This window comes from Drosophila pseudoobscura, chromosome X, assembly GCF_009870125.1.
Source record: "Drosophila pseudoobscura strain MV-25-SWS-2005 chromosome X, UCI_Dpse_MV25, whole genome shotgun sequence".
NCBI classification, from domain to species: Eukaryota; Metazoa; Arthropoda; class Insecta; order Diptera; family Drosophilidae; genus Drosophila; species Drosophila pseudoobscura.
In genome coordinates this window covers 36,703,349-36,729,182 of record NC_046683.1, presented here as the reverse complement: position 1 = coordinate 36,729,182, position 25,834 = coordinate 36,703,349, and the positions used below count along the sequence as shown (strand labels likewise).

Below are 25,834 nucleotides of genomic sequence, written 5' to 3'. Positions count from 1 at the left end.
GGATTATTTTGATTCCGTTTGTTAAATAATGAATAAATAAATGAATGAATGAACAGTTTAAAACTAATAAACCAAGTCAACCAACTGCGCACTTACATCCACCTTTAATTAAAAAAGGATCAGTATTGACGACTAAAGTTATTGCTACGTTAGCATTATTTATATTAAAATATAAATAAAATAAAAATACTAATAGTGCACACATATGTATGTAGGTATGTACATACATACATATGTACATACATATGTGTGTAAGTATGTAAGTCAATATTTAGTATAAAGGCCCCCTTAAAGCTAAGTTTATTTTTACATTCGATCGAAAATCGTTTGTATTCTTTGTTTTTAATACCCCTAGCCATGCAGTATACATACATACATACATACATACATACATACATACATACATATGTATACAGTATGCAGATGTGTCACTTCATACACCGCGAAGTCGCGACTTCTCGCAAACGAACTTCAACAAACTTTCAACGACGACTTGCATGTATTAGTGTTACACACAGACTATTTTCTCACAAAAAATATGTGATTCAATGCTTTCTTCGTTTCAGGGTGAAATGTTTTTTTCTGTTTCTATTTTCTGTTGTGGTCCCAGCGTATTTTAATGTACACACATACATATGTATGGGTGCACACGCATTCTTACGTACTTTACGTGTGTTATAGTATTGCTGGCCGCTAGTATTTCAATTTTTTTTTTTTTCGTTTTTCTTGCTGTTTCTGCAAAGTGCAAATTACTTTGTTATAAGTGATCAAATTTATTATTACACATATGTATATGTACACATGTAGTACATACATATGTACATATACATACATATGTAACAAAATAATAAAATCAGGCGGTCTCTGGTTTTCACTTCGGCAAACAATTTTCCGATTTACTTTTGAAAACACATAAGTTTGTTTCAAACTGTGTTTTCAAAACATTTCGAAACATTTTCCCCGTCGAAATGAAAAGTAAAGGGCTTAATTGCAAAAGCAAAGAATACATATATACATATGTACATATATGGCTTATTGATGCATTAACATACATTTGACACCATAATCCGGGCAATATATTAATAAATAATTATTTTTAACCCAACCTCAAATTGGGCTCTGAATTAATAGTTCACGGCAACAACACATTTCGTTTTCGTTTTCGTTTTCGAGCTATGAGCCGATGCAGTCCGATTCGATTATCGTAACGTTGGCAAAAAATAAATTTTCGCGCCTCACAGCACAGATCGCGTTACAGAACAGCTACGTTAAGAACGCTATTTCCCGCCACATTTAATTCAAAACGAAAGTGCAACAAATTCATTTTTTTAACCAATAGCAGTTTAATTTTTAATATACAATGTACATGTGGTTACTCACAGTACGGCGGACATGTTAAATACACAGGTGTTGCATCTCATATTTCTTAATCTTCTTAATCGCGCTGTTTCTGCAACCGTTTTGCTTCAAAATACAAAATTACAAAAATATAGGAATTTTTTATCATGCTGTATATTTACAAAGCAACCAGTTCAGCTGTTTTTGTACATCAGAATCGATGACAAAGTAAACAAAATAAGCGAAAACCGGAGCCTGTCTGAATTACCATACCATACTTACTTACCATTCCTACTTACATACGCCCAGATGGACAATTATTATTCTAATGTGAAGTCATGTATGAAATATATTATGTATATTTACATACATACATACATATGTATGTACATATGTGCACCCGCGCATTATACTAGCTTATTCTAGATTAAACAAAATTAGAATCCTGGGAGAGTATGCAGAAAGTTCGTTTGCGACATGCTCGCAAACATGAGACTCGTCTTCTTTAAACGACTTGATACAAAGGACCAAAGGACCAAAGGACCATCAAAGTACGATCGCATTCTTAAAGGCTTGAGAATCAAAAAGCTATATTGAAATAATGCAAAGGCACAGTAAATAACGAGTTGGAACCTTATACCGGATGTGCATACCCAGTACTCAGTCATTATATATGTACATACATATGTACATACATATGTATAAGAGTGTATCAGAGGGTAATACAATACAATACAATACAATATACATACATACAATAAAAATGTTCCCCGACTGACCTTTAAAATCGGGTTTAAGTTAGATAACACAAGTTTCCACACTGCACTGTCCGCCACTGTTTGTGAGCCCGCTTCAATCATTTTTCAATCGAAAAATATGGATAAGTGCTTGGAACATACATATGTACATACATGTGCATGCAGAACGTTTTTGATAAATGCACATACATGCGTACATACATGTAGTATTTAATGACATATTCATCAAATCTACTGAGGTACAGTACAGTACATCAAATTGCAAAGAGCAAAGAGAATTATAACTTGTATAATACAAATTAATTCTCTTATTATGCTTTAATTAAAATTAATAAATTATAAAAACCTCTTATTTTGAATTTCGATTATGGAAACTTAAAATAAAGATCATAAATAAATATGTACAATTTCAATTTGTTTTTCTGAAGTTTTTCTGAATTTGATTAATTTAATTCAAAGTGTTTGATATATTGCCAACAAAATGTAAGTTTTAGGTTAATGATATTAAATAAATGTTTGGATTAAGTAATAAGCAAGGAACAAAAGTAACAGATGCAAAACTTTGCAAAAAGCTTAAGCCTAAAATGATTGCTAACTTACTAATTAAGGGCCTGGAACTTCAGGAAAACTAGTTAGCACTAGTGAGTGAAGTTCCCGCCTGCACTTGACTGTGCATTGAGAATGTCAACTTTATTGGGTTTCTCGTGCAACGTTCGGGTTGAAAAATAGTAAGGGCGGAAAATAGTAGTAAATAGGAGATTGAAAACCACTAAGAACCGTATAAAATAGCGGGTAGGAAACTTAACTCATAAATAAGGAAATTATTTTTTAGAAATCTAGAATAACGATTATCAGGCTGGGCTTGAAAACAAGCTTTTTATCCAGATTGAAACCCAGGTATTTAACCGAGCTTTCCCTTGATATTTTGCTATTGTCAATTTTCAGCTTGCAAATCGGTAGAGACGGTTGGGCTGCGCCATTTTTAGAAGAAGATTGCATTTGTTTCCAGTTGTTCGAGTTTGATTTCAGATCCATTTGGCAAAAAAAGATTTGCATTATAAATATTAAAATAAAAATTGAAGGTATTACTGGTTTAATCCCAAAACGCATTGTAGCTAAAACTGGTTAAGCATTATGGGTTAGAACTAATTGAACAATTTAAGCTCTCAGAGTGCATATGTTTTACCAAAGGAAAGATAGTGACGTGTAGATCACAGATATTATTATTATTTTGTTGTTAATTCAAGAAAATTAAATTTGTAATACATGTCTCTCCAGTTCCAGGACACTTTTTGGCAGAATAGTGGATTTAGCTGCTTTTTTTTATACACATTATACACAAGATAAACGAGGGGGAACGTTGTGAGTTGCTGCGGACACCGCAACTCTACGGTTATACCCGATACTAAGTCAGTATGGCTCTCCTCCGGCATACGCCGCTAATATTAAACGACACCACAAAGAGTGCGTGCGAGAGAGACAGAAAATCAGGCTTGCGTTTTTGGTTTTATCGTATCTTTAAAAATGTGGATGCCACAGATTTTCGCCCTTTGTGGGGGCGGAAGTGGGCGGGGCGAAGTTTTGAAATATTTTTGTAGCAGTGACATATCACAGAAGTCTGGATCCAAAACATCGTTGCTCTAGCTCTTATACAGAAGCGAAACAGAATAGTCTAAAACAATTATTTTGTTGTAAAAGAGGATTAATGTAGGTTTGTATCGAGTATTTACACAATAAATTATATGTATTGGTGTTTTTAGCTTGAACTAAGTACCGATCGAAGCGTGTGATTTTTCCATATGTTTGTTTTACATTATCACCCATAAATCACTTCAGATTTCCTTAAACAAAAACTCAGTTGACTTTTAAGAGAGACTTTGAAGAAAAACTTTTAACGAAAATCATCTTTTTATACCCGATACTCAAAATGAGTATTGGGGTATATTAGATTTGTGGTGAAAATGGATGTGTGTAACGTCCAGAAGGAATCGTTTCCGACCCCATAAAGTATATATATTCTTGATCAGCATCAATTGCCGAGTCGATTGAGCCCTGTCTGTCTGTCCGTCTGTCCGTCCGTCCGTCCGTCCGTCCGTCTGTCCGTCCCCTTCAGCGCCTAGTGCTCAAAGACTATAAGAGCTAGAGCAACGTTGTCTTGGATCCAGACTTCTGTGATATGTCACTGCTACAAGAATATTTCAAAACTTTGCCCCGCCCACTTCCGCCCCCACAAAGGGCGAAAATCTGTGGCATCCACAATTTTGACGATACGAGAAAACCAAAAGCGTAGAATCGTAGAGGATGATCATATCTTTTAGAGTGTAAAATCTCAACCAGATCGTATAATTATTATAGCCAGAATCAAGAAAACAATTTCACTCTTTCTCGCTCTGTCTCTCTCTAACACACAGGTTTCATGGTCGGTTTTGCCAATTGCAAAATATGAGTTCAAGGATCTCAGAACCTATAAGAGCCAGAGCAACCCAATTTGGTATCCACACTCCTGTGATATCGGACCTTGACCATTTTGTGTCAAAATTTCGCCACACCCCCTTCCGCCCCCGCAAAGGACGAAAATCTGAGGCATCCACAAATCTCAGAAACTATTAAGGCTAGAGTAACCAAATTTGGTACACACCCTCCTTTAAGATGTCACTATAAAACGTATATCTCAAAATTTCAAAGTTTAATATTAGCGGCGTCTGCCGGAGGAGAGCCATACTGACTTGGTATCGGGTATAAATGTAGAGTTGCGGTATCCGCAGCAACTCACAACGTTCCCCCTCGTTTATAGATGAAAATAGTTAGGGAAAACATTACTATAAAAATACCAAAAATATTTTCTTTTGCCTATATTAATAGGTTTTGAGATCAAAGTTAATGAAATGACATGCCAGTTGGTTAAATGATCTGAAATTCAATCAATTTAGAACATAAAATCGGGACAAAAGTGTTTGGTTCACATTTTCACGGAAATTCCCATGTACGTTGAGATATGACGCTTCAAAATTTCGCATAAAAACAGACGGACAGGCGACTGACTACAGAAACCGAAACCATATGGACATGGCTATACAAATTATAAAAACCCCTTTCGATTTTTTTTTTAAAATGAAAAGAGAAAAAATTACTTTCTCATAAGATTATTTAGAACAATGTTCAATGTTTTGAAATTGCAGCTAAAATAGTTGTAGTCAAAATAAACTCAGTGCTACATTTGTCCACGTCCAGCATGCGTTCGCGGAGCAGTTAGTATTGCTTTTCGGTTCTTCCCAGTCAATTGGACTTATTTCCGCATTGCTCCTGTTTATTCTAAGTTCGTTTGTATGTATGTACATATGTATGTACGTATTCTCTGTTCAGGCACATTGGCCATTTCAATGTACAGCTTATGTATAATGGCTTGGCGTTGAATAGGCACGTCGAGCACGCTTTCGTGCATGTCGCTCTCGACCGACGCCAACTATCTGACAAACTTCAAATTACTCAATTCTCTCATTCCCCCGCTTAAAAAGTAATTAGTTCATTCTTAATTGGCAAATTAAGTTCCCTAAAACTTGAAGAATGCCAGCCGCTGGCGATAAAGTTATTACTTTCGTATGCACACGTGCCAAAAAATCACAAAAATTCACGCCTTAAATTCACGTCTTATATACCTAAATTAATTAAATTGATATAAAATTAACACAGTCGAATGCCTCGACACTGATGGATTACTTTTCAACACCCCCCAACCGTCACTGCGCTGCCTTAGTTAGGTTGGCAGGAGGGCGAGGGCAACGTTTATTAATGATTCTGAATTATTCGTGCTTTCGTATCTTAAAATTGTGCATTTCAAATGGCACTGCCTGTCAGTCTGACAGGACTGTTTTCGATTTTTATACCCGATACTCAAAATGAGTATTGGGGTATATTAGATTTGTGGTGAAAATGGATGTGTGTAACGTCCAGAAGGAATCGTTTCCGACCCCATAAAGTATATATATTCTTGATCAGCATCAATAGCCGAGTCGATTGAGCCCTATCTGTCTGTCCGTCCCCTTCAGCGCCTAATGCTCAAAGACTATAAGAGCTAGAGCAACGATGTTTTGGATCCAGACTTCTGTGATATGTCACTGCTACAAGAATATTTCAAAACTTTGCCCCGCCCACTTCCGCCCCCACAAAGGGCGAAAATCTGTGGCATCCACAATTTTGACGATACGAGAAAACCAAAAACGCAGAATCGTAGAAGATGACTATATCTTCTAGAGTGCAAAATCTGAACCAGATCGTATAATTATTATAGCCAGAATCAAGAAAACAATTTCACTCTTTCTCGCTCTGTCTCTCTCTAACACACAGGTTTCATGGTCGGTTTTGCCAATTGCAAAATATGAGTTCAAGGATCTCAGAACCTATTTGAGCCAGAGCAACCAATTTTGGTATCCACACTCCTGTGATATCGGACCTTGACCATTTTGTGTCAAAATTTCGCCACACCCCCTTCCGCCCCCGCAAAGGACGAAAATCTGAGGCATCCACAAATCTCAGAAACTATTAAGGCTAGAGTAACCAAATTTGGTACACACCCTCCTTTAAGATGTCACTATAAAACGTATATCTCAAAATTTCAAAGTTTAATATTAGCGGCGTCTGCCGGAGGGGAGCCATACTGACTTAGTATCGGGTATAAATGTAGAGTTGCGATATCCGCAGCAACTCACAACGTTCCCCCTCGTTTGTTTTACGATTTGAATTGAAAATCTGAAACTGTTTTAAGTGGCCAAAATCAGTCTTAATTATTCTGCGTAAGAAGTATTACCGTAACTTCACAATTTTGGGTCCCAAAAGGTTTTTTAGGAGAAGGTGCCAGCCAGGAAACTTGTACATTTAATTAACATACCGATTAACAATCGATGTGTGCAACACCCAGATGGAAGCATTTCTGACCCCAATAGCCAAGTCGATTGAGCCCTGTCTGGCTGTCCTTCCGTCCCGGCAATTGCCTTGATTTGAGAGACTATTAGAGATAGAGCAACCAAATTTGGTGTCCAGACTCCTGTGATATCTCACTGTTACAAGTGTATTTCAAGTGATACAAATCAATTCGTACCTTTTGCAAACAGCGATACCAAACCACATATAAAATATGTTGTATAAATTACTTAAATCATAAGCTGACATTTGTATATACTAACTGAGTACCGGGTACACCGCGCCAAAGTCCGCGGCTCCTTGTTTCCCTTGTTCCCCTTGTTTTTTTAAAGATACAATAATTTATTCTGTTTGGAACAGTGCCAATTTGGAAGAGGAAGAAGCTTTTCCTAATTGTAAGACACTTCGTTGCGTGGAAGCGATAGACTTCTACAGTAGACAGAGGGTCATACATATGTACATACACACAAATGTTGTTAAATATGTCTATTTATTTATTTGTTTGTTTCTAAATCGTGTATACAAAGGCACTATGTGAGCGAAAATGATACAGACTCATTGCTCTGGAGAGATATACCGGAACGATCCAATCCGACCAAACGAAGCTTCGACTGAAGCCGTCGTCAAGAATTAAATGCAAGCCCCGTGGAACAAAATTCATTGCCGAAAGTAAATGATTAGCACATGATTTTACCGTAATAATGTTCTCATTCGTACATACAGGGATGATGGATTTGGATGTGTGTAAAACCCAGAAGGAAGAATTTCCGGCCTCATTCTTGATCAGCATAAACAGCTAGTCGATATACATATGTACATAGCTACAGTCATGTGAAAAATAACAAGAGCACTTGGCTATGTTTCAGCAAAAGCTCTGTAAAATTACTATTTTCATTCATTTTAAATTATCTTAATTTTGTAACTTGGTTTTTGTTTGCTTTCTTTAAAATACAAGTAACAAACCAAGTGTAGCGGTGAAAAAAAAAACAAATTTTTAAGATCTAACAGGAGTGGGTATACCAAATTTGGTTGCTATAGCCTTAATAGTCTCTGAGATTTGTGGATGCCCCAGATTTGCATGCTTTGCGCGGGCGAAAGGGGGTATGGCGAACTTTTGAACCTTTCGGACCTTGTCAAGGTCCGATATCACTGGAGTGTGGATACCATATTTGGTTGCTCTAGCTTTTATAGTCTCTGAGATCTAGGAACTCACATTTTGCAATAGGCAAAGCCGACCATGAAACCTGTGGGTTAGAGAGAGACAGAGCGAAAGAGAATGAAATTGTTTTCTTTATTCTGGCTATAATAATGATACGATCTGGTTCAGATTTTCCACTCTCGAAGATATAGTCATCCTCTACGATTCTGCGTTTTCAGCGCCACAGATTTTCGACCTTTGTGGGGGCGGAAGTGGACGGGGCGATGTTTTGAAATACACTTGTAACAGTGACATATTACAGAAGTCTGAATAAAAAATGTCTTTGCTCTAGCATCGCAATTTGTGAAGTGAAAATTATTTTTTTGAAGAAAAAATGTGTTAACATATTTGATCTGAGGTATGTATGTACTATCGAATAGTAATTATTTGTAGATTTTCTTTTGGCTTTGGCTGCTTTTCAGCTCGTGTGTGGTTATGGGTCAAAGGGTACATACATAGGTACACGTATCAATTCGAAATCTTCGAAAATAACTACAGAGCACGCTTTAATCGTATATAGTATAGGACACCCCCTTGCCTCTATCTCCTAAGAGATTTATTCATCGATAGACAGCGTCCAAATCCGACGACTGTACCAAGAGCGCAGAAACAAAAATATTTTATTTTATGTAAGATGGAAGCCCCTGGTCCGAAAAATTGCATAACCCACAGTCCTTTTCCTGATGTTCGGGCGCATTGTGGTTAAACTGCGCATTCTTATTTAATTTCCATAAATTTGTGAGAAATAAAGATATTAAGCTTTGAACAATATCGATTGTAATTACAGTAGAAACCGGTTATAAAGTCTCTGCTGTTAGCGTCCGTCCGGTTAACGAAACTTGGTTGGTCCTCATACAAACTTAAATATATGAAAGGTCCTCCGCTTTTAGCTACAAACCGCTTATACCGACGATATTTTTCACTATTGTTATTTTTGCTATTGCGAAATAATACCAAAAATTGTCCCAGCATCTCATTCTCAAAGGATATTGAAAACGAAGATGAAATTCTTCTATCGGTTTGGCAAGAGCTCTAAAAAAATCAGCACCCGATTTCAAAGGAAGAACTGGATGAATACGTTCTTATTGATTATGGTGTGGCGATTTGTGAGGAACCTTCAAAAGACAACATTGTTAAAAATATATTAGATGACGGACAGGACTTTATACGACTTCTTATGAAAAAACCATTTTATTGAATTAAATTTATTAAAATTTTTGTTTTGAATAAATAATTAATTTGTTTTAAAACCTATTACGAACATGGCAACCATAAAATAAACAAACAAAAATTGTCTTTGCTCCTTTTGGCTAGAGCGTCTTCCGGGTATAACAACGTAAAATCGTCGGTCCCTTGAGTGTCGTTATAGCCGGATTCTACTGTATATGGTCGCAAAAAACTATGCACACTAAATGCAAACACCTTAAAAATGCTGACTGCTGAATCTAAATTAAAATTTATTGTATTTTTGAAACACAGCAAGCAAAAAGCATGGTCTAGTATTTTAGTCGAATCTTCTCTGAACGTTATACATACATAAATATGTACAACCTTATATACATATGTATGAATGTATGTATATATACATATATGTGTGTGTGCATACGTATGTATGTGCCTGAGACACTTTCCATACATCCACTTGTTTCTTCGTAAAATAAACACATACATGTGTACATCCCTTAATACATTTAAAGACTGAAATCAAGTTAAACGAGTAATAGTAGGTGCATTCATACGAAAAACATACAGGTGTGTATGTACATATGTATGTACATGCTTATGCATGGATTGCATGTGTGCTTGGCGACTATTTCAGCACCAAGCTCTTTTGCCACTGCTTTTGTCTCTGGCAGCCGGTTGCTACAAGTTTTATCGGCAGCTGTGTCATTACTGAGCGTGGTATGGGAACAAGCAATTTTGGATTAGCTTATACAAATGAACATATGTATGCATACGGAAATATACATACTATACACCTAATTCTGTTTTTACACGGGTTTGAAATAACACGATTTGAGAATACCAAATTTTAAATATTTTTACACGATTTTATTCCATTTAACAAGGTTCAAAATAACAACACAAATAGATAACGAGGCGAAACGTTGTGAGTTGCTGCCGCGACCGCAACTCTACATTTATACCCGATACTTACTGACTAAGCCGCATCAATAGCCGAGTCTGTTGAGCCATGTCTGTCTGTCCGTCTGTCCGTCCCCCTCAGCGCCTAGATCTCAGAGACTATAAAAGCTAGAGCAACCAAATTTGGCATCCACACTCCTAATATATCGGACCGAGACGAGTTTGTTTCAAAATTTCGCCACACCCCCTTCCGCCTCCGCAAAGGATGAAAATCTGTTGCATCCACAATATTGCAGATTCGAGTAAACTAAAAACGCAGAATCATAGAGAATGACCATATCTATCCGGTTGCTGAATCTGGATCAGATCGCTCAGACCTATTTTCTGTCTCTCTCGCACGCACTCTTTGTCGTGTCGCTTAATATTAGCGGCGTCTGCCGGAGGAGAGCCATACTGACTTAGTATCGGGTATAACTGTAGAGTTGCGGTGTCCGCAGCAACTCACAACGTTCTTCCTCGTCTATACTGATTTTGAGTATCGGGTATAAAAACACACACAGCTCATAAACAACTAGAAACCAAACGGAAACAAGAAAGAGCATAAAGAGAATATGTACATAAATCTTTCGTTTTTTGCGTATACATACATACATACATATGTACATATGTACATTCAAGAAAATTTACTGGTCAGATCAATTGCAGATAGCAAACATTTATGGGAATTCCCTTCGTGGGGAAAATTAAGGGGATTTAATTTGTGTTAGTATTTTGTGAGCTATCAATGCAATCAGACGTGTTTGGTAAAGAATTTTTAATACATTTCGTAATTTGTTCCCCTAATTTTAATAGGTTTTAGAAATCAGGAAGCAATCACCTATTTTTGCATACGATACGGTCTTTTTTACACGGTTTGTTTACACGGTTTTTTCAGGAACCAATCTACCGTTTAAAAACCGAACTATGTACATATGTAGGTGTACACAAAATATGTTAAATATACCCATGCATAGCGGCAGTAACCGGTAATTATTTTTTTTTTTTATCTGATATTTTGTATTGATGGTCGCCGCAGATCAAGAAGATATTGGATATACCCACATATTAATACATGTAAATACATACATATGTACATATGTACATATGTACATACATATACGATTGCAGATCGTCCATATGTATATGCATTTGTACACATTTATGTGTATGTGTATATGTCCATATATCCATATATGTATGTGCATACATATAAATTCATACAGGGTTGGGTGCCACAAAGACCTATTCCAAATGAGTCCTCGGTTAGCTTTAAAATCTCCAGTACAATACATATATACATACGCACATACATACATACATAGGTAAACAATTGAATACATACATATCCTTGGCCTTTCTGCCAACAGGTCCAGGAAATGTCAAACGAGGCTAACAAAATTAAAAGTCAATAAAAACACATTTCCCTATTATTGTCTAACGATATTATTTTTTAAATTTAACCAGTTAACATATAATTTCACGAACTTTTTCTATATTTTTTTAGTCATTTTTTCCTTTACTAATATACCATATGGGAAAAATTATTCTTGATAAAAGATGCCAGATGCCTCCGCGAACTTATCACAAAAAATAGGAAAAGTTTAATTCGTTAATTAAGTATTTAATAACTTGGAAAATTAACTCGGAATATGCCATATACATACACTCATAAACATTTTAATGCTGATAGTCCTAGCCGATTCGCAAAGTTTTGCAATTTGATACCCCAACCTCGAAATCCACTTCTGTTTTTGGTAGCGTAACGTTAGGTCAGGTCATATTTTGGCTTATATCTTGAAAATCGTACGTTGAATTGTTTTTACCTAATTATTATTAAATTTTTCAAATTGACTTGTTAATCTTTATACCCGGTACTCAAAATGTGTGGAGAAAGTGGATGTGTGAAACGTCCAGAAGGAAGCGTTTCCGACCCCATAAAGTATATACATATATTCTTGATCAGCATCAATAGCCGAGTCGATTGAGCCATGTCTGTCTGTCCGTCCCTATAAGACTCACTTGTCCCTATAAGAACTAGAGCAACGACAATTTGTATCCAGTGTATGTCACTGTTACAAGTATATTTCAAAACTTCGCCCCGCCCACTTCCGCCCCACAAATGACGATAATCTGTGGCATCCACAAATCGCATAGACTATTAGAGCTAGGGCTAGCAAATTTTGTATCCATACTCCTGTTAGATCGCACTGTTACATGTGTATTTCAAAATTTCGCCCCACCCCCTTCCGCCCCCAGAAAGGACGAAAATCTGTGGCATCCACAATATTAAAGATACGCGAAAATTAAAAACCATAGACCATATCTACCAGATTGCAAAATCTGGATCAGATCGGATTATTATTATAGCCAAAAGTAACAAATCAATTTGCACTGGCTACGCAGCGCCCGATTACATGTTCAACCACGTTTTCTGTCTCTCCTGTACGCACTCTTTGTCACTCAATGTAGCCATACTGACTATGTTTGGGTATAAATGTAGAGTGGCTGTCGCAGCAGCAACTCACAACGGTTCCCCCTTTTCTTAACATTTCGTCGCACACATATGTACATATGCATGTGTGTATGTACTCACATTCGAATTCGAATTCGAGTTCGCTAATATCCATACATACATGTACACTACTGGCCAAAATAATAAGTACATCGGTGTCGTGCTAGTTTGTTATGGATGTAAATTATTTATATTTGCCAAATATTTAAATCAACAATTAAAGTGGGGAACCATCTTAATAAAATTCTATGCATACATTTTTGCTGAATGGACATTTTTGGTCTGGCCAAAATAATAAGTACACTGGTGTTATTTATAAATTTTAAAGAATTAGATAAGGATTTGGTGATAGGGTTGTTGGTTTTTATTGAGTTCCTTCATATTTAAGTACATGAGAGTTAAAAAAATTGTTTAGATAGGCCGTACTTCTGAAGATAAGAAGTTTTCCATAAGTCTTCAAAAAGAAAGGAAAATTGTCCGGAATATTTCGAAAAGTCCTGGACCCTCGGTATTTTTTGTTCAGAATGCTTTAATATCTAAAGTGCTAATTGAAAATCGAGGATGGAAGAAGAAATCTTTACAAACAACGGACATCCGCATCATCAGTCTTGCAAAAAAAAATCAGTTCATGTCTTCCAGGGCCATATCCGTTCAAATTGGCAAAGAAAAATCAGGTCTGATGGTTCGTCGGAGACTTCAATATACAGACCTAACAGGACGTATAGTCCGAAAAGTTCCCTTACTCCGAGTAAAAATTTTGAAGATGAGGCAAAAAGTCGTTGAAAATCAATTGGCATGGTCTGGGTCAGATGGGTCTTAAAATGGAATAATATATTATTGAGAGACGAAACAAAAATAAATCTTTTTGATAATGACTTCAGAAGATGTATACAACGACCCAAAGGCAAAGAATTCGACTTCCGGTACAAAAAGGAAATGGTTAAGAACGGAGGCCGATGTATAGGTATCTGAGGCTATTTTTCATGGCATGGCGTTGAGCCGGTACATCGCATAACTGATCATGTGATCTAATTCGGGTAAAAAACATATTGACAGATATTATACAACCTTATGCTGAGGAAAACATGCCCTTGGGATGGGTCTTTCTACCGGAAACTGACCCAAAGCACACCTCAAAGGTGGTGAAGGCTTGGTTTACAGAAAAAATATCTAAACGTTATGGCTTGGCTAAGTCAGTCTCCTGACTTAAACCCATTTCAAAAACTTTGGGGTGACGTAAAAGGTCGAATTGGTAAAAATGATTTTCAAAAGGAACGAGGGGGAACGTTGTGAGTTGCTTCGGACACCGCAACTCTACGGTTATACCCGATACTAAGTCAGTATGGCTCTCCTCCGGCAGACGCCGCTAATATTTAACGACACGACAAAGAGTGCGTGCGAGAGAGACAGAAAATCAGCCTGAGCGTGACGTCGGGCGCTGCGTAGCCACTGCAAATTGATTTGTTCCTTTTGGCTATAAAAATGATCTGATCTGATCCAGATTCAGCAATCTAATAGACATGGTCATTATCTATGATTCTGCGTTTTTAGTTTTCTCAAATCTGCAATATTGTGGATGCAACAGATTTTCGTCCTTTGTGGGGGCGGATGGGGGTGGGGCGAAATTTGGATATGAAACGGTCAAGGTCCGATATCACAGGAGTGTGGATACCAAATTTGGTTGCTCTGGCTTTTATAGGTTCTGAGATCCTTGAACTCATATTTTGCAATTGGCAAAACCGACCATGAAACCTGTGTGTTAGAGTGAGACAGAGCGAGAAAGAGTGAAATTGTTTTCGTGATTCTGGCTGTAATAATTATACGATCTGGTTCAGATTTTGCACTCTAGAAGATATAGTCATCTTCTACGATTCTGCGTTTTTAGTTTTCTCGTATCGTCGAAATTGTGGATGCCACAGATGTTCGCCCTTTGTGGGGGCGGAAGTGGGCGGGGCAAAGTTTTGAAATATTTTTGGAGCAGTGACATATCACAGAAGTCTGGATCCAAAACATCGTTGCTCTAGCTCTTATAGTCTTTGAGCATTAGGCGCTGAAGGGGACGGACGGACAGACAGACAGGGCTCAATCGACTCGGCTATTGATGCTGATCAAGAATATATATACTTTATAGGGTCGGAAACGATTCCTTCTGGACGTTACACACATCCACTTTTACCACAAATCTAATATACCCCAATACTCATTTTGAGTATCGGGTATAAAAAGAATTGTGGAGAATTTGTGCAAAAAACGTGGTGTGAGATTCCAGTGGAGACTTGCCGCAAACTTATTGCTAGTATGCCAAGAAGAATGGCCGAAAACATCCAAAATAAGTGTGGCTATATAGAATACTATTAAAAGATTATAAATTATAAGAAAAAAGTGGTCAAATTTTGATACGCTTTTAGTTTTTCGCTTTGTAGAATTGCTGTACTTATTATTTTAGCCAGGTTTAATCGATCATAAAATATATATTTGAAATGAAAAATGCTTATGATAAATGTTTGTATAGTCTATTGTAGGTTAGAAAACTAAAATTAAATTTGATTTTTTAATTATGTTTATTAGAAAAGTTGTATAGGACCTGAAAGAAAGCTCATAAGCGTGTACTTATTATTTTGGCCAGTAGTGTATGTATGAAAATACCTTTCTAAGTGGGACTGATCTAAGAAATTTGTCGCAGTGTCATCCGGTTAACGACTACACTCTGCCTTGTGATCCTGCCTTGTCTCTCTGCCGGTCGACCGAACCATCGATCGATGCTATCATCAAAATCTTGCCTATGTGCATATTTACATCATATGCACTTTATCATTGCATAACATTGAGAATCAGCTGCTCAAATAATTGCAACTGAATTGAGTCGGGCTGAACCGGGCCAACCTACATACATATGTACATATGTATGTATCTAAATCGAATCCAACTTGAATCACCGTTTCAGTGGAGTATACAGCATATGCAGATTGTATCTATACAGACAACACTCCTCTGTAGTGAATTATACATATACATATATGTATGTATGTGTTTACATACATTGGTTAATATCTATGTACGTGAATGCTTACTGGTCCATTTACTATACGTATGCAGACATATACATACGTGTGTATACATCTGAAAGTATGCAGATATACTGTTTCTTAATCATCCCGTGTAAATTTATGTGTATGTATGTACATTCATATGTAGGCTATTGTATACAGCCTATTCTTTTATGTCTGGTGCGCTAACAGTACAACAAGTGAGAAGAATCAAGCGCACAACAGACGAGCGTAGTGTTAGTCACACACTGTATAGTCTGTATATGAATGTATGTATGTATTTATGTATGTATATCTGAATGTTTCTACGTCGACGTCGCTCGAGCATGAGCATGAAAAAAATCAAGGGAGAGGGAGTCTAGTTATTCCGTGTCGCGGTCTCGTCGCTCTCCAGGTTCTTGTGTGTTGCATTGGTATTGGTTTTTGGTTGAGTCTTGATCGGACTGTGCGGCTGTGTTGTTGAGAGTGTGTTAGCAAACTAAATGGTCAGAGCCAAGGTACATTAATAAAAGGTATAGCAGATAAGATCTGGCTCTATTTGGCAGCCGAACTACACAAAAACGCACATACATACATATGTACACATGCATACGCATATGCTGACGCTTATGCATTCGAAGACGCCTGACACAAACAAAGGGACTGCCTTACTTTATATGTAATTAATATACACACACATATATACATACATAAGTTGGGCAAACCAGTCAAGCAGGCAGACGATGCCAGACGGCAACACCAGAGAAAAGAGCCAGGCCAACCAGCTATGGATTGTATATAATACATACATATGTATGTATATAGCTACTGTCGTCGTCTCGTCGTTCTTAGTATTGATTCAGATTCAGTCGATGAGTTTCTCTCGCTTCTGCGCGTTGCGTGTTTCGCAGTGTTTCCGCGATTTTTTCTTTGTCATCATCGTTGCCCACAGTCGCCGCTCGTGCGCCCCTCCGATTTCAACTGTTATACGGCGTTCACTTTGTACGGTGCTTTCAATGTGTATGCTTTTTATCAATTTGCATAATTATCAGTTTTTTGTTTTGATTTCAATTTATTTCTGGGGTGCTATTGTTTTTTTTTTTGTATCTTATGGTTTTTTTTGCATCTGTATACATACATACATACATACATATGTACATAATAAAAACTAGTTCAAAAATATGATCGCCACAATCTCCCGTTGTTCTCTTAATCTCTGACGCCCCTCTTGTGGATGTGTGTTCCTTCAGTTATGTACGTATGTATGTATGTGTGGGTGAGAAACTGGAAAGTGTGGGAGTGTCACGAGACGGAGAGTAGCACAATAAACCTAAAAAATTATCTTCGTTAGAAAAATTTCCTGCAATTGACAAAATTAAACATAATCAACAAATCGATACATGAAAATGTACATATATTCATATGTATGTATGTATGTTCATATATGGTGCATGGATGCATGTGTTCTTGGCTCGCCAATAACAGAACGAGTCACAGAAAATTGCCAAGCAGGCAAAAACACCTACGCGAACAGAACAATACCAGCAACATCACCTCAAAGAGAAACCTGAATCGCAACGTTGTGATTTCATTCAACTGCTTGTTGGATGTGTGTGTGTTTGAGTGCGCGTTAGTGTGTCCGCAGAGGGTAAAGTAAAACATGAATGTGCAGACACTACAAACACATGCATATAGATGCACGTGTGTGTAGATATACAAATACAGAAGGAAGTGTAGATAGGCATAAATGTATACGGTAAAGATATGTCTCCCTTGTGTTTCTCAAGACATACCCTGTAGTTCTGAATGTCATTAAACGAGCTTGTATATGGGATTGGTAATGACTCTGTTGGAACTAGCCTCCAAGGTACACCTGGGTAACGGGTATCCAAACGTGTCTAGAAACCTTGCCTCCCTTTGTAGGCAGCTATCGCAATAGGTTGTCTGCTGCCGAGATCATAAGGTAGAGTCTTGGCCCAGACCAGCAGTTCGACACGTGAGCCCCAATGACTTTGCCGTAGGAAATGGTATTGTCCAAATACATTTTATGTGGCCGTCTGTTTTACTTATGTACATGACATATGTACATATTTAGTTAGATAGTTACATTGGCTAGTATGCAGTACTGTTGGGTACTACGCACACATCTATTGGTACTTTGAACTACCCAGAACACCAACGCAACGAGGCTTTTGCATGACTCTCGCAATATGGAAATGTGCTCACTTGTGAAAAGAAAAAAACTAGTGATACATTTGTTTATCGCAAAACACTGGCCAACGAGCTCGAAAGTGAGTGATACAGTTTTGTGCCGAAAAACAGTCGCAAACCAGCTCGCGAGAGTAAAATCGTCTCGCAAAACGGTCGCTTTCACTGCCGCAAAGTAAACGAGGTATGAATCATGTTTCTATCTTATTAGATAACTCAAAGAATTTTTTGAGTTAAGTCTCGCGTTTTTCTTGTAGGCGATATCATTGGCTGGGTACATGAATGAACACACATGCGGTGGTACTTGTTCAGCAGAGACGCAAGCAGCGATAGGAAAAATACGGACAGCGACTCGGATCTCGGTCAGCTGAAATCCCGAAACTTCAATTGAATTTTCATTATTTTGCAAAGGAATGAATAAAGGAAATCTACATTAAAAATGAACATATCATTCGCTCTTTCTATGCCTGTTCTTTGGCCTGCTTCTGCGCATTATTTATACTGGAAGGCCCACCAAATTTGCACAAAGGCGTTGACAGAGAACTCCTCTCAAAAGCACTCGATCACACATACAACGTTGCATAGAGAGAAAAACAGAGAGCGAGAGAGAGTGAGAGAGAGAGAGAGAGAGTGAGAGAGAGAGAGAGGGAGAGAGAGTGCCAACGAGCAAGAGAGTGCGCCTAATGCTGCAGGAGTTCCCTGAGTATAAATGATCATAGTATCAATTCCGAAACAAAACGGTGATTCACGAATTAAAGAAATTTATTCATACCTACATACATACATACATATGTATGTATATGCATGCCATGCGTTTTGTATCTACAAATACGATATGTTAAAATTTGTCAATTCAACTAAAATTAAGTGCCAGTGAAGTGAACATACAAATTGGGAATAGGCCAGACATTCAAAAGAAAAATTATTTTTGTTCAGATAATATCTTATTCAAGTATAGCGATAGCTAGCATTAAAACAACAAGCAATCGTTACAGTAAGTATCAGCACCGGCGGTTTCCAGTGGAAGTGTCAATGCCAGTGACATAAGATTCTAAATCCAGTATAGCGGTTATCTATGTACATACTTACATATATACAAGTACATACGACTGCATGTCCTTTGCGAACCGGGAACCCCATAAGCTGGCTGCATGAAAAACATAACCAGCTCGAGCACCTGCAGCACGGGGCTGCTGCAATTGCAGAACAATCTAAACAACAGGGAATTGGATATTTTCGGCAAATCAGAAACAGGTGCGTAACATTACTCTTGCTCTCTCTCCTCCTTTCTCTCTCTCTCTCTCTCTCTGTCTCTTTGGACATGATGCAACTATACTAATAATGTATGCACATACATATACATATGTATGCATGCATATGGATGCATACATAAATATGTACTTATGTATGTAAGCTGATTCTCGAAGGACAAAGTCAAATGGAGCGCAGATGGAACTTGTGTTTTATGTTTTAGGCTATTGTACAGTATTTTGCAGTGATTGATTAATATTGCTCAAATGTACGGGCATACGGCATCTTATTAAATTTGTTCATTGGTACATTGTACATATATTGTATTGTATATTGAACTATTAACTTTACGAGTATGTACATTGTATGTACTAACAGCAATGAGGAAGCATCATGGACATATTCATACATATGTATGTATGTATGTAAAAATATACATATGTGCATATATACAAAGAGCGCTGATATACGCTGATCGAAATGTGTATTGTGCTCTAATCTACAAATTTCACAAAGACATTCACAATTCATAATCACATTACCAAATTACCAATAACAAAAAATGAAGTCGCATCCAGGTAAATTCATAAAGTTGAAAAGTCACGAAGTCACTAGCAGGAGTTGCTTGACCGAGCTACTTCCGATTGCAAGATTATAACACGAATTTCCAATACAACAAATACGGTCGCTCCATAGACTATATTTTTACATATATCGGGTACTCGAAGAGTTTTTAGATATATTAGTTTTGTGGTGGAAGTGGATGTGAGTAAAACCTAGAATGTACATACATATATACATATTCATCACTTTCCCCCTTGTCTTCACTTTACGCATGCAAAAAGTAGGATAATTCGAATGTTCGGTTCTATTCGGTTGTATTCATTTCGTTTTGCGCATTGGTTTATTCCCACTCATTTAACTGAATGCTAACAAATATAAAGCCAACACACACTCGCATTTATTGAGATATAATTCGTTGTGTGCGTTGTAGCAGTAACGTTTAGCTCTATTCAATTCGAATGCATTCTATTGGGCTTTTGTTTTGAATGCAGACCTCTAGTAATTACATACGTTGTAGATATTGCGCAAATACCCCCCCCCCCCCCCCCCCCCCCCCTATTAAATTTTTCATTACTTTTCTGTTGAGGGCTTCCATTTCGGAGGTTCAGAATCGAAAAAAAATGGCAAGAGTCCTTGGGCTCACATTGGTACCAAATTATAGTCTGAAATTGTAGGTTAATTGTTTCGTGCGCTTGCCAAAAAATACAATATGAGCGAGAAAAGTGTGAAAAGTATGTAAAATACATGGGAGTAATGAAATGTTCCTAAAGTCACAGAAGAACAGAGAAAGGCAGTAAAGGTACGGCTACGTGCGCTTTCTAGAAATTGGTCTTCTGCAAGCTGTTAAAAGATTTGAAAAATGAATGATGAGACGTATTTTACAGCGGAGGGTCATGGATGGACTCCGAAATATTACTTTAAGCTTCCCAATACTCAATCACCTGAAAATATTGGGGCAGGCCATAAGCAAACAGGGAATCAGCGATCTTTTCTTTTTAAAAGCAGGATTGGCTATGAATTAAAAGGACGCCGGAAGACAAGGCGCTGAAAAAAAAAATGTAATGATTAGTATCATGCGAATGATAATACGGTGTTTTGGCCCGACATAGCGTCTGCTCATTTTGCTAGAATAACTCTGGAGGCTCTTGGCCACTTAAGCATTGAGTTCGCGACTTAGCTTCCAGCCAAAAAACATCGCCTGTTTTATATTAAAAATCAAAGAGTGCTTGCTTAAATGGACTCAGAGAAAATCGAGGAGGCTATGACCAAGTTTCCCGAAAATATAAGGAACGCTGATCGCTATGGTCATGACTTTTCTAAAAATAACTTATAGTCTAGTGTTCAGTTGGTCAGACTTGGAATACATTTCATTCCGCATAAGGTATTACGTTTTACGAAGAAACGTTTGCGGAACACTGCACTAAACTATCGAAACATTTCAAGCAGACCGTTCACTATTGGATAGTAATCGTCCAGATATATATACCACACATCCAGCGCGTATTTTCAGTGGTATTTTATGTGGAGTACGAAGGTTGCGTTGATTCGATTTGTCACCGTTCTTAACAGTTTGTCGTATGCAAAAACTTTGTATAGAAAAACTATTTTTGTATATTCCACGAACCAACCCGACTCTTTATACCCTGCACTCGAAGAGTATAAGGGTACTATATTGAAGTTGTGGTGAAAGTAAATCTGTGCAACAACCAGGAGGAAGAGTTTTCGACCCCATCTCCGTCTGTCCGTTCCGATGAGCGCCTAGATCTCGAAGACTACAATATATTAGCTAGAGACACCAAATTTTGTATCCACATTGTTACAAGTGTATTTCTAAAGTTCGTCCCGCCCCTTTCCGCCCCAACAAAGCGAAAATGTGTGGTTTCTTCAATTTTGAAGATACAATAAGACATGAAACGCAGAATTGTGGAGAAGGCACTGTGTCTAGCAGGTTGCCGTATCTAGATCAGCTCGGATCATTATTATAATATATACATATGTATATATTATTATATTATTAGAATATAGCTTCAGCTTACCGTCTGGGAAATATTAAGCTGCTTTCAAATGCAAAATTTATTATTTTTCTGTAAATGAACTGTGTGCTATTATTAAAAAGATAACTGAAATTGGGGATCCATATGGTATACGATTATGGATAGGGAAAATGTTTGATATCGTTTTTCCATTTTTAACTATAATTTTCATGTTGTTGTGGTTGGAGAAGTGAGTGGAGTCTACTTAGTGAAGACTATCTTTCCTCGTTTAAACGTATTTAAGAAGAGCCCACCTTATAGTAGATTAAGAAACCTAATTCAAATAAAATAAAATAGTTGACAACATAACCTAAAACGAGGGGGAACGTTGTGAGTTGCTGCGGACACCGCAACTCTACAGTTATACCCGATACTAAGTCAGTATGGCTCTCCTCCGGCAGACGCCGCTAATATTAAACGACACCACAAAGAGTGCGTGCGAGAGAGACAGAAAATCAGTTTGAGCGATCTGATCCAGATTCTGCGTTTTTAGTTTACTCGAATCTGCAATATTGTGGATGCAACAGATTTTCGTCCTTTGTGTGGGCGGAAGGGGGTGAGGCGAAATTTTGAGATATACCTTTTATAGTGAGATCTAACAGAAGTACAGACACCAAATTTATTTACTCTAGCCTTAATAGTCTCTGAGATTTATGAATATCCCCAGATTTTCATCCTTTGCGGAGGCGGAAGGGGGTGTGGCGAAATTTTGAAACAAACTCGTCTCGGTCCGATATATTAGGAGTGTGGATACCAAATTTGGTTGCACTAGCTTTTATAGTCTCTGAGATCTAGGCGCTAATGTTTTACTCTAAGCAAAGCCGCCTATGCTACGTGTGTGTTAGAGAGAGACAGGGCGAGAAAAAATGAAATTGTTTTTTTGATGCTGGCTATAATAATAATACGATCCAATTCAGATTCTGCAGTCTAAAAGATATGGTCGTTATCGATGATTCTGCGTTTTTAGTTTTCTCGAATCTTTAAAATTGTGGATGCCACAGATTTTCGCCCTTTGTGGGGGCGGAAGTGTGCGGGGCAAAGTTTTGAAATATTTTTGTAGAAGTGACATATCACAGAAGTCTGGATCCAAAACATCGTTGCTCTAGCTCTTATAGTCTTTGAGCATTAGGCGCTGAAGGGGACGGACAGACAGACAGGGCTCAATCGACTCGGCTATTGATGCTGATCAAGAATATATATACTTTATGGGGTCAGAAACGATTCCTTCTGGACGCTACACACATCCATTTTCACCACAAATCTAATATACCCCAATACTCATTTTGAGTATCGGGTATAAAAATGAATAATAACGAATGTGACATACATATGTAACCCTAATTTAGGAAAGATTATATAATCATAAGAGTCTAGTTTCACCCAAAGAAAACCAATGTGACATCTAGTGAGCACTGCTCTAATTATAAGCCCCTTGCTTGTAGAACTAGGAAAGCCAAATGATAATAAATAAATAAAATCCTTACTGTGAATGAGTTTATTGTTGAAGCAAACCACCACATAACCTGTGAGATAATTGTTAAGGATGTTATTAAAAAGTCTAAGAATTGAGTGTTAAAGAGAGATTGGAGAGTTTTTAATCATGGAATATGATATACGGTTTGGCATCGGAATAGTGCCGTTTGGGAGCCAAGAGCAGATTGGAATTCTAGATATGGTATAGATTGTTTTATTTCAATTGCTGTACTATTGGAGGCGTATGTTGGCGAAGTATTGCATACATTTTTTTTGCTATGTGTGAATGTAGGGGAGAATTTTTCATCTTGCACTTCGACTGATCGTTGTGCTCCAAAAATATTAGCTATGTCTGATGAAATGACTGTAGATATGTTAGTTAGCCACATATTGCTTGGGTCAGAGTTCGAGTGGATATCTTTCGCAAACTCAAGTAATGCATATATTTTAGATTTTCTTAATGGTTTAATGTTTCTTTTTTAAGTTGGGACCATTTCATATTTTTGTCTCTTGTTAGGGATGTAAGATTTGTTTTCCACGAAGGTAGTTTTCGTGGTAGCGATTGTATGGTGCTTTGGGGAGCTGAAAAATTCACCTTTTATAACAACGGTTTTAATATTGGAAGCGTCTTTGTTAGAGGTCATATGTATTTTATTATACCCGATACTCAAAATGAGTATTGGGGTATATTAGATTTGTGGTAAAAGTGGATGTGTGTAACGTCCAGAAGGAATCGTTTCCGACCCTATAAAGTATATATATTCTTGATCAGCATCAATAGCCGAGTCGATTGAGCCATGTCTGTCTGTCCGTCTGTCCGTCCGTCCGTCTGTCCGTCTGTCCGTCTGTCCGTCCCCTTCAGCGCCTAATGCTCAAAGACTATAAGAGCTAGAGCAACGATGTTTTGGATCCAGACTTCTGTGATATGTCACTGCTCCAAAAATATTTCAAAACTTTGCCCCGCCCACTTCCGCCCCCACAAAGGGCGAAAATCTGTGGCATCCACAATTTTGACGATACGAGAAAACTAAAAACGCAGAATCGTAGAAGATGACTATATCTTCTAGAGTGCAAAATCTGAACCAGATCGTATAATTATTACAGCCAGAATCACGAAAACAATTTCACTCTTTCTCGCTCTGTCTCACTCTAACACACAGGTTTCATGGTCGGTTTTGCCAATTGCAAAATGTGAGTTCAAGGATCTCAGAACCTATAAAAGCCAGAACAACCAAATTTGGTATCCACACTCCTGTGATATCGGACCTTGACCGTTTCCTGTCCAAATTTCGCCACACCCCCTTCCGCCCCCGCAAAGGACGAAAATCTGAGGCAACCACAAATCTCAGAGACTATTAAGGCTAGAGTAACCAAATTTGGTACACACACTCCTTTAAGATGTCACTATAAAACGTATATCTCAGAATTTCGCCCCACCCCCATCCGCCCCCACAAAGGACGAAAATCTGTTGCATCCACAATATTGCAGATTTGAGAAAACTAAAAACGCAGAATCATAGATAACGACCATATCTATCAGATTGTTGAATCTGAATCAGATCAGATCATTTTTATAGCCAAAAGGAACAAATCAATTTGCAGTGGCTACGCAGCGCCCGACGTCACGCTCAGACTGATTTTCTGTCTCTCTCGCACGCACTCTTTGTCGTGTCGTTTAATATTAGCGGCGTCTGCCGGAGGAGAGCCATACTGACTTAGTATCGGGTATAACTGTAGAGTTGCGGTGTCCGCAGCAACTCACAACGTTCCACCTCGTTTTTAATATGTATTTTATAGAATTTGAGAAGTCATCCAGCTCTGTGGGACTAGCTTCTGATTCGCATTCGTACGACATGGTGGTACCAATCATGCAACAGCTGGTTAAAAAATTTGCAGTTTTTACCTGGCCTCACTCCAAAACCTGGTACTGTCGCTGATGTTTTCTTTCCTTATTTAATGAATATCGCTATATTTGCATTCCATCTCGGAATATTTTCAAATTTAAAGTACTCCAAAATTGTGCTAATTCCATTTCTGTTGGCGCACAATAAAAAAATGATAAAATATCCAGAAATCCCGAAAGCGTAATCGGCCGCACTGGGTCAGAGGTCAAGGAGGTGTTCATTATGGTCTTCCTATAATGATCCCAGTTAGCTACTTTGAGTTTAAAAGTGAGTTTGACAATGATTATAGAAGGTATATTGTTGTAGAGGCCATCGATGGCTTTCCATTGGATGTCTGGGGCTATTGTGGATGTGGCAACAGAGAGGTCTATGTGTGATGAATTGAATCTGCTTAAATTATGCTACAATGTCTAAAAGCTTCACAATAATGGGTTAAAGTTTAACTTTGTTGCCGGTGCATATTTTCCTTTGTAAAATGCTATACTTTTATTTTTTTTAGCTCGATAAAGTACTTTTAATGCTAATTTT

At 37.6% G+C, this 25,834-nt stretch overlaps 1 protein-coding gene across 15 annotated transcripts in view; it reads left to right on the top strand.

Annotated features, from left to right (window-relative positions):
• sd (TEA domain transcription factor 1 homolog scalloped) overlaps nucleotides 1-25,834 on the top strand; it is a 71,713-nt gene that overhangs the window by 18,239 nt on the left and 27,640 nt on the right. For 4 of the 15 annotated variants that reach the window (XM_033385018.1, XM_033385022.1, XM_033385020.1 and 1 more), the window contains exon 1: nucleotides 16,705-16,893. The exons of 2 other annotated variants lie outside the window; for them this stretch is intronic. In XM_033385018.1, the coding sequence (XP_033240909.1) occupies nucleotides 16,746-16,893 (148 nt within the window). In that variant the 5' untranslated portion in view covers nucleotides 16,705-16,745. Of the gene's footprint in view, nucleotides 1-16,704; nucleotides 16,894-19,076; nucleotides 19,336-25,834 lie in introns of those variants that run through there. 9 more of the 15 variants (XM_033385034.1, XM_033385032.1, XM_033385029.1 and 6 more) reach the window with 6 other exon arrangements.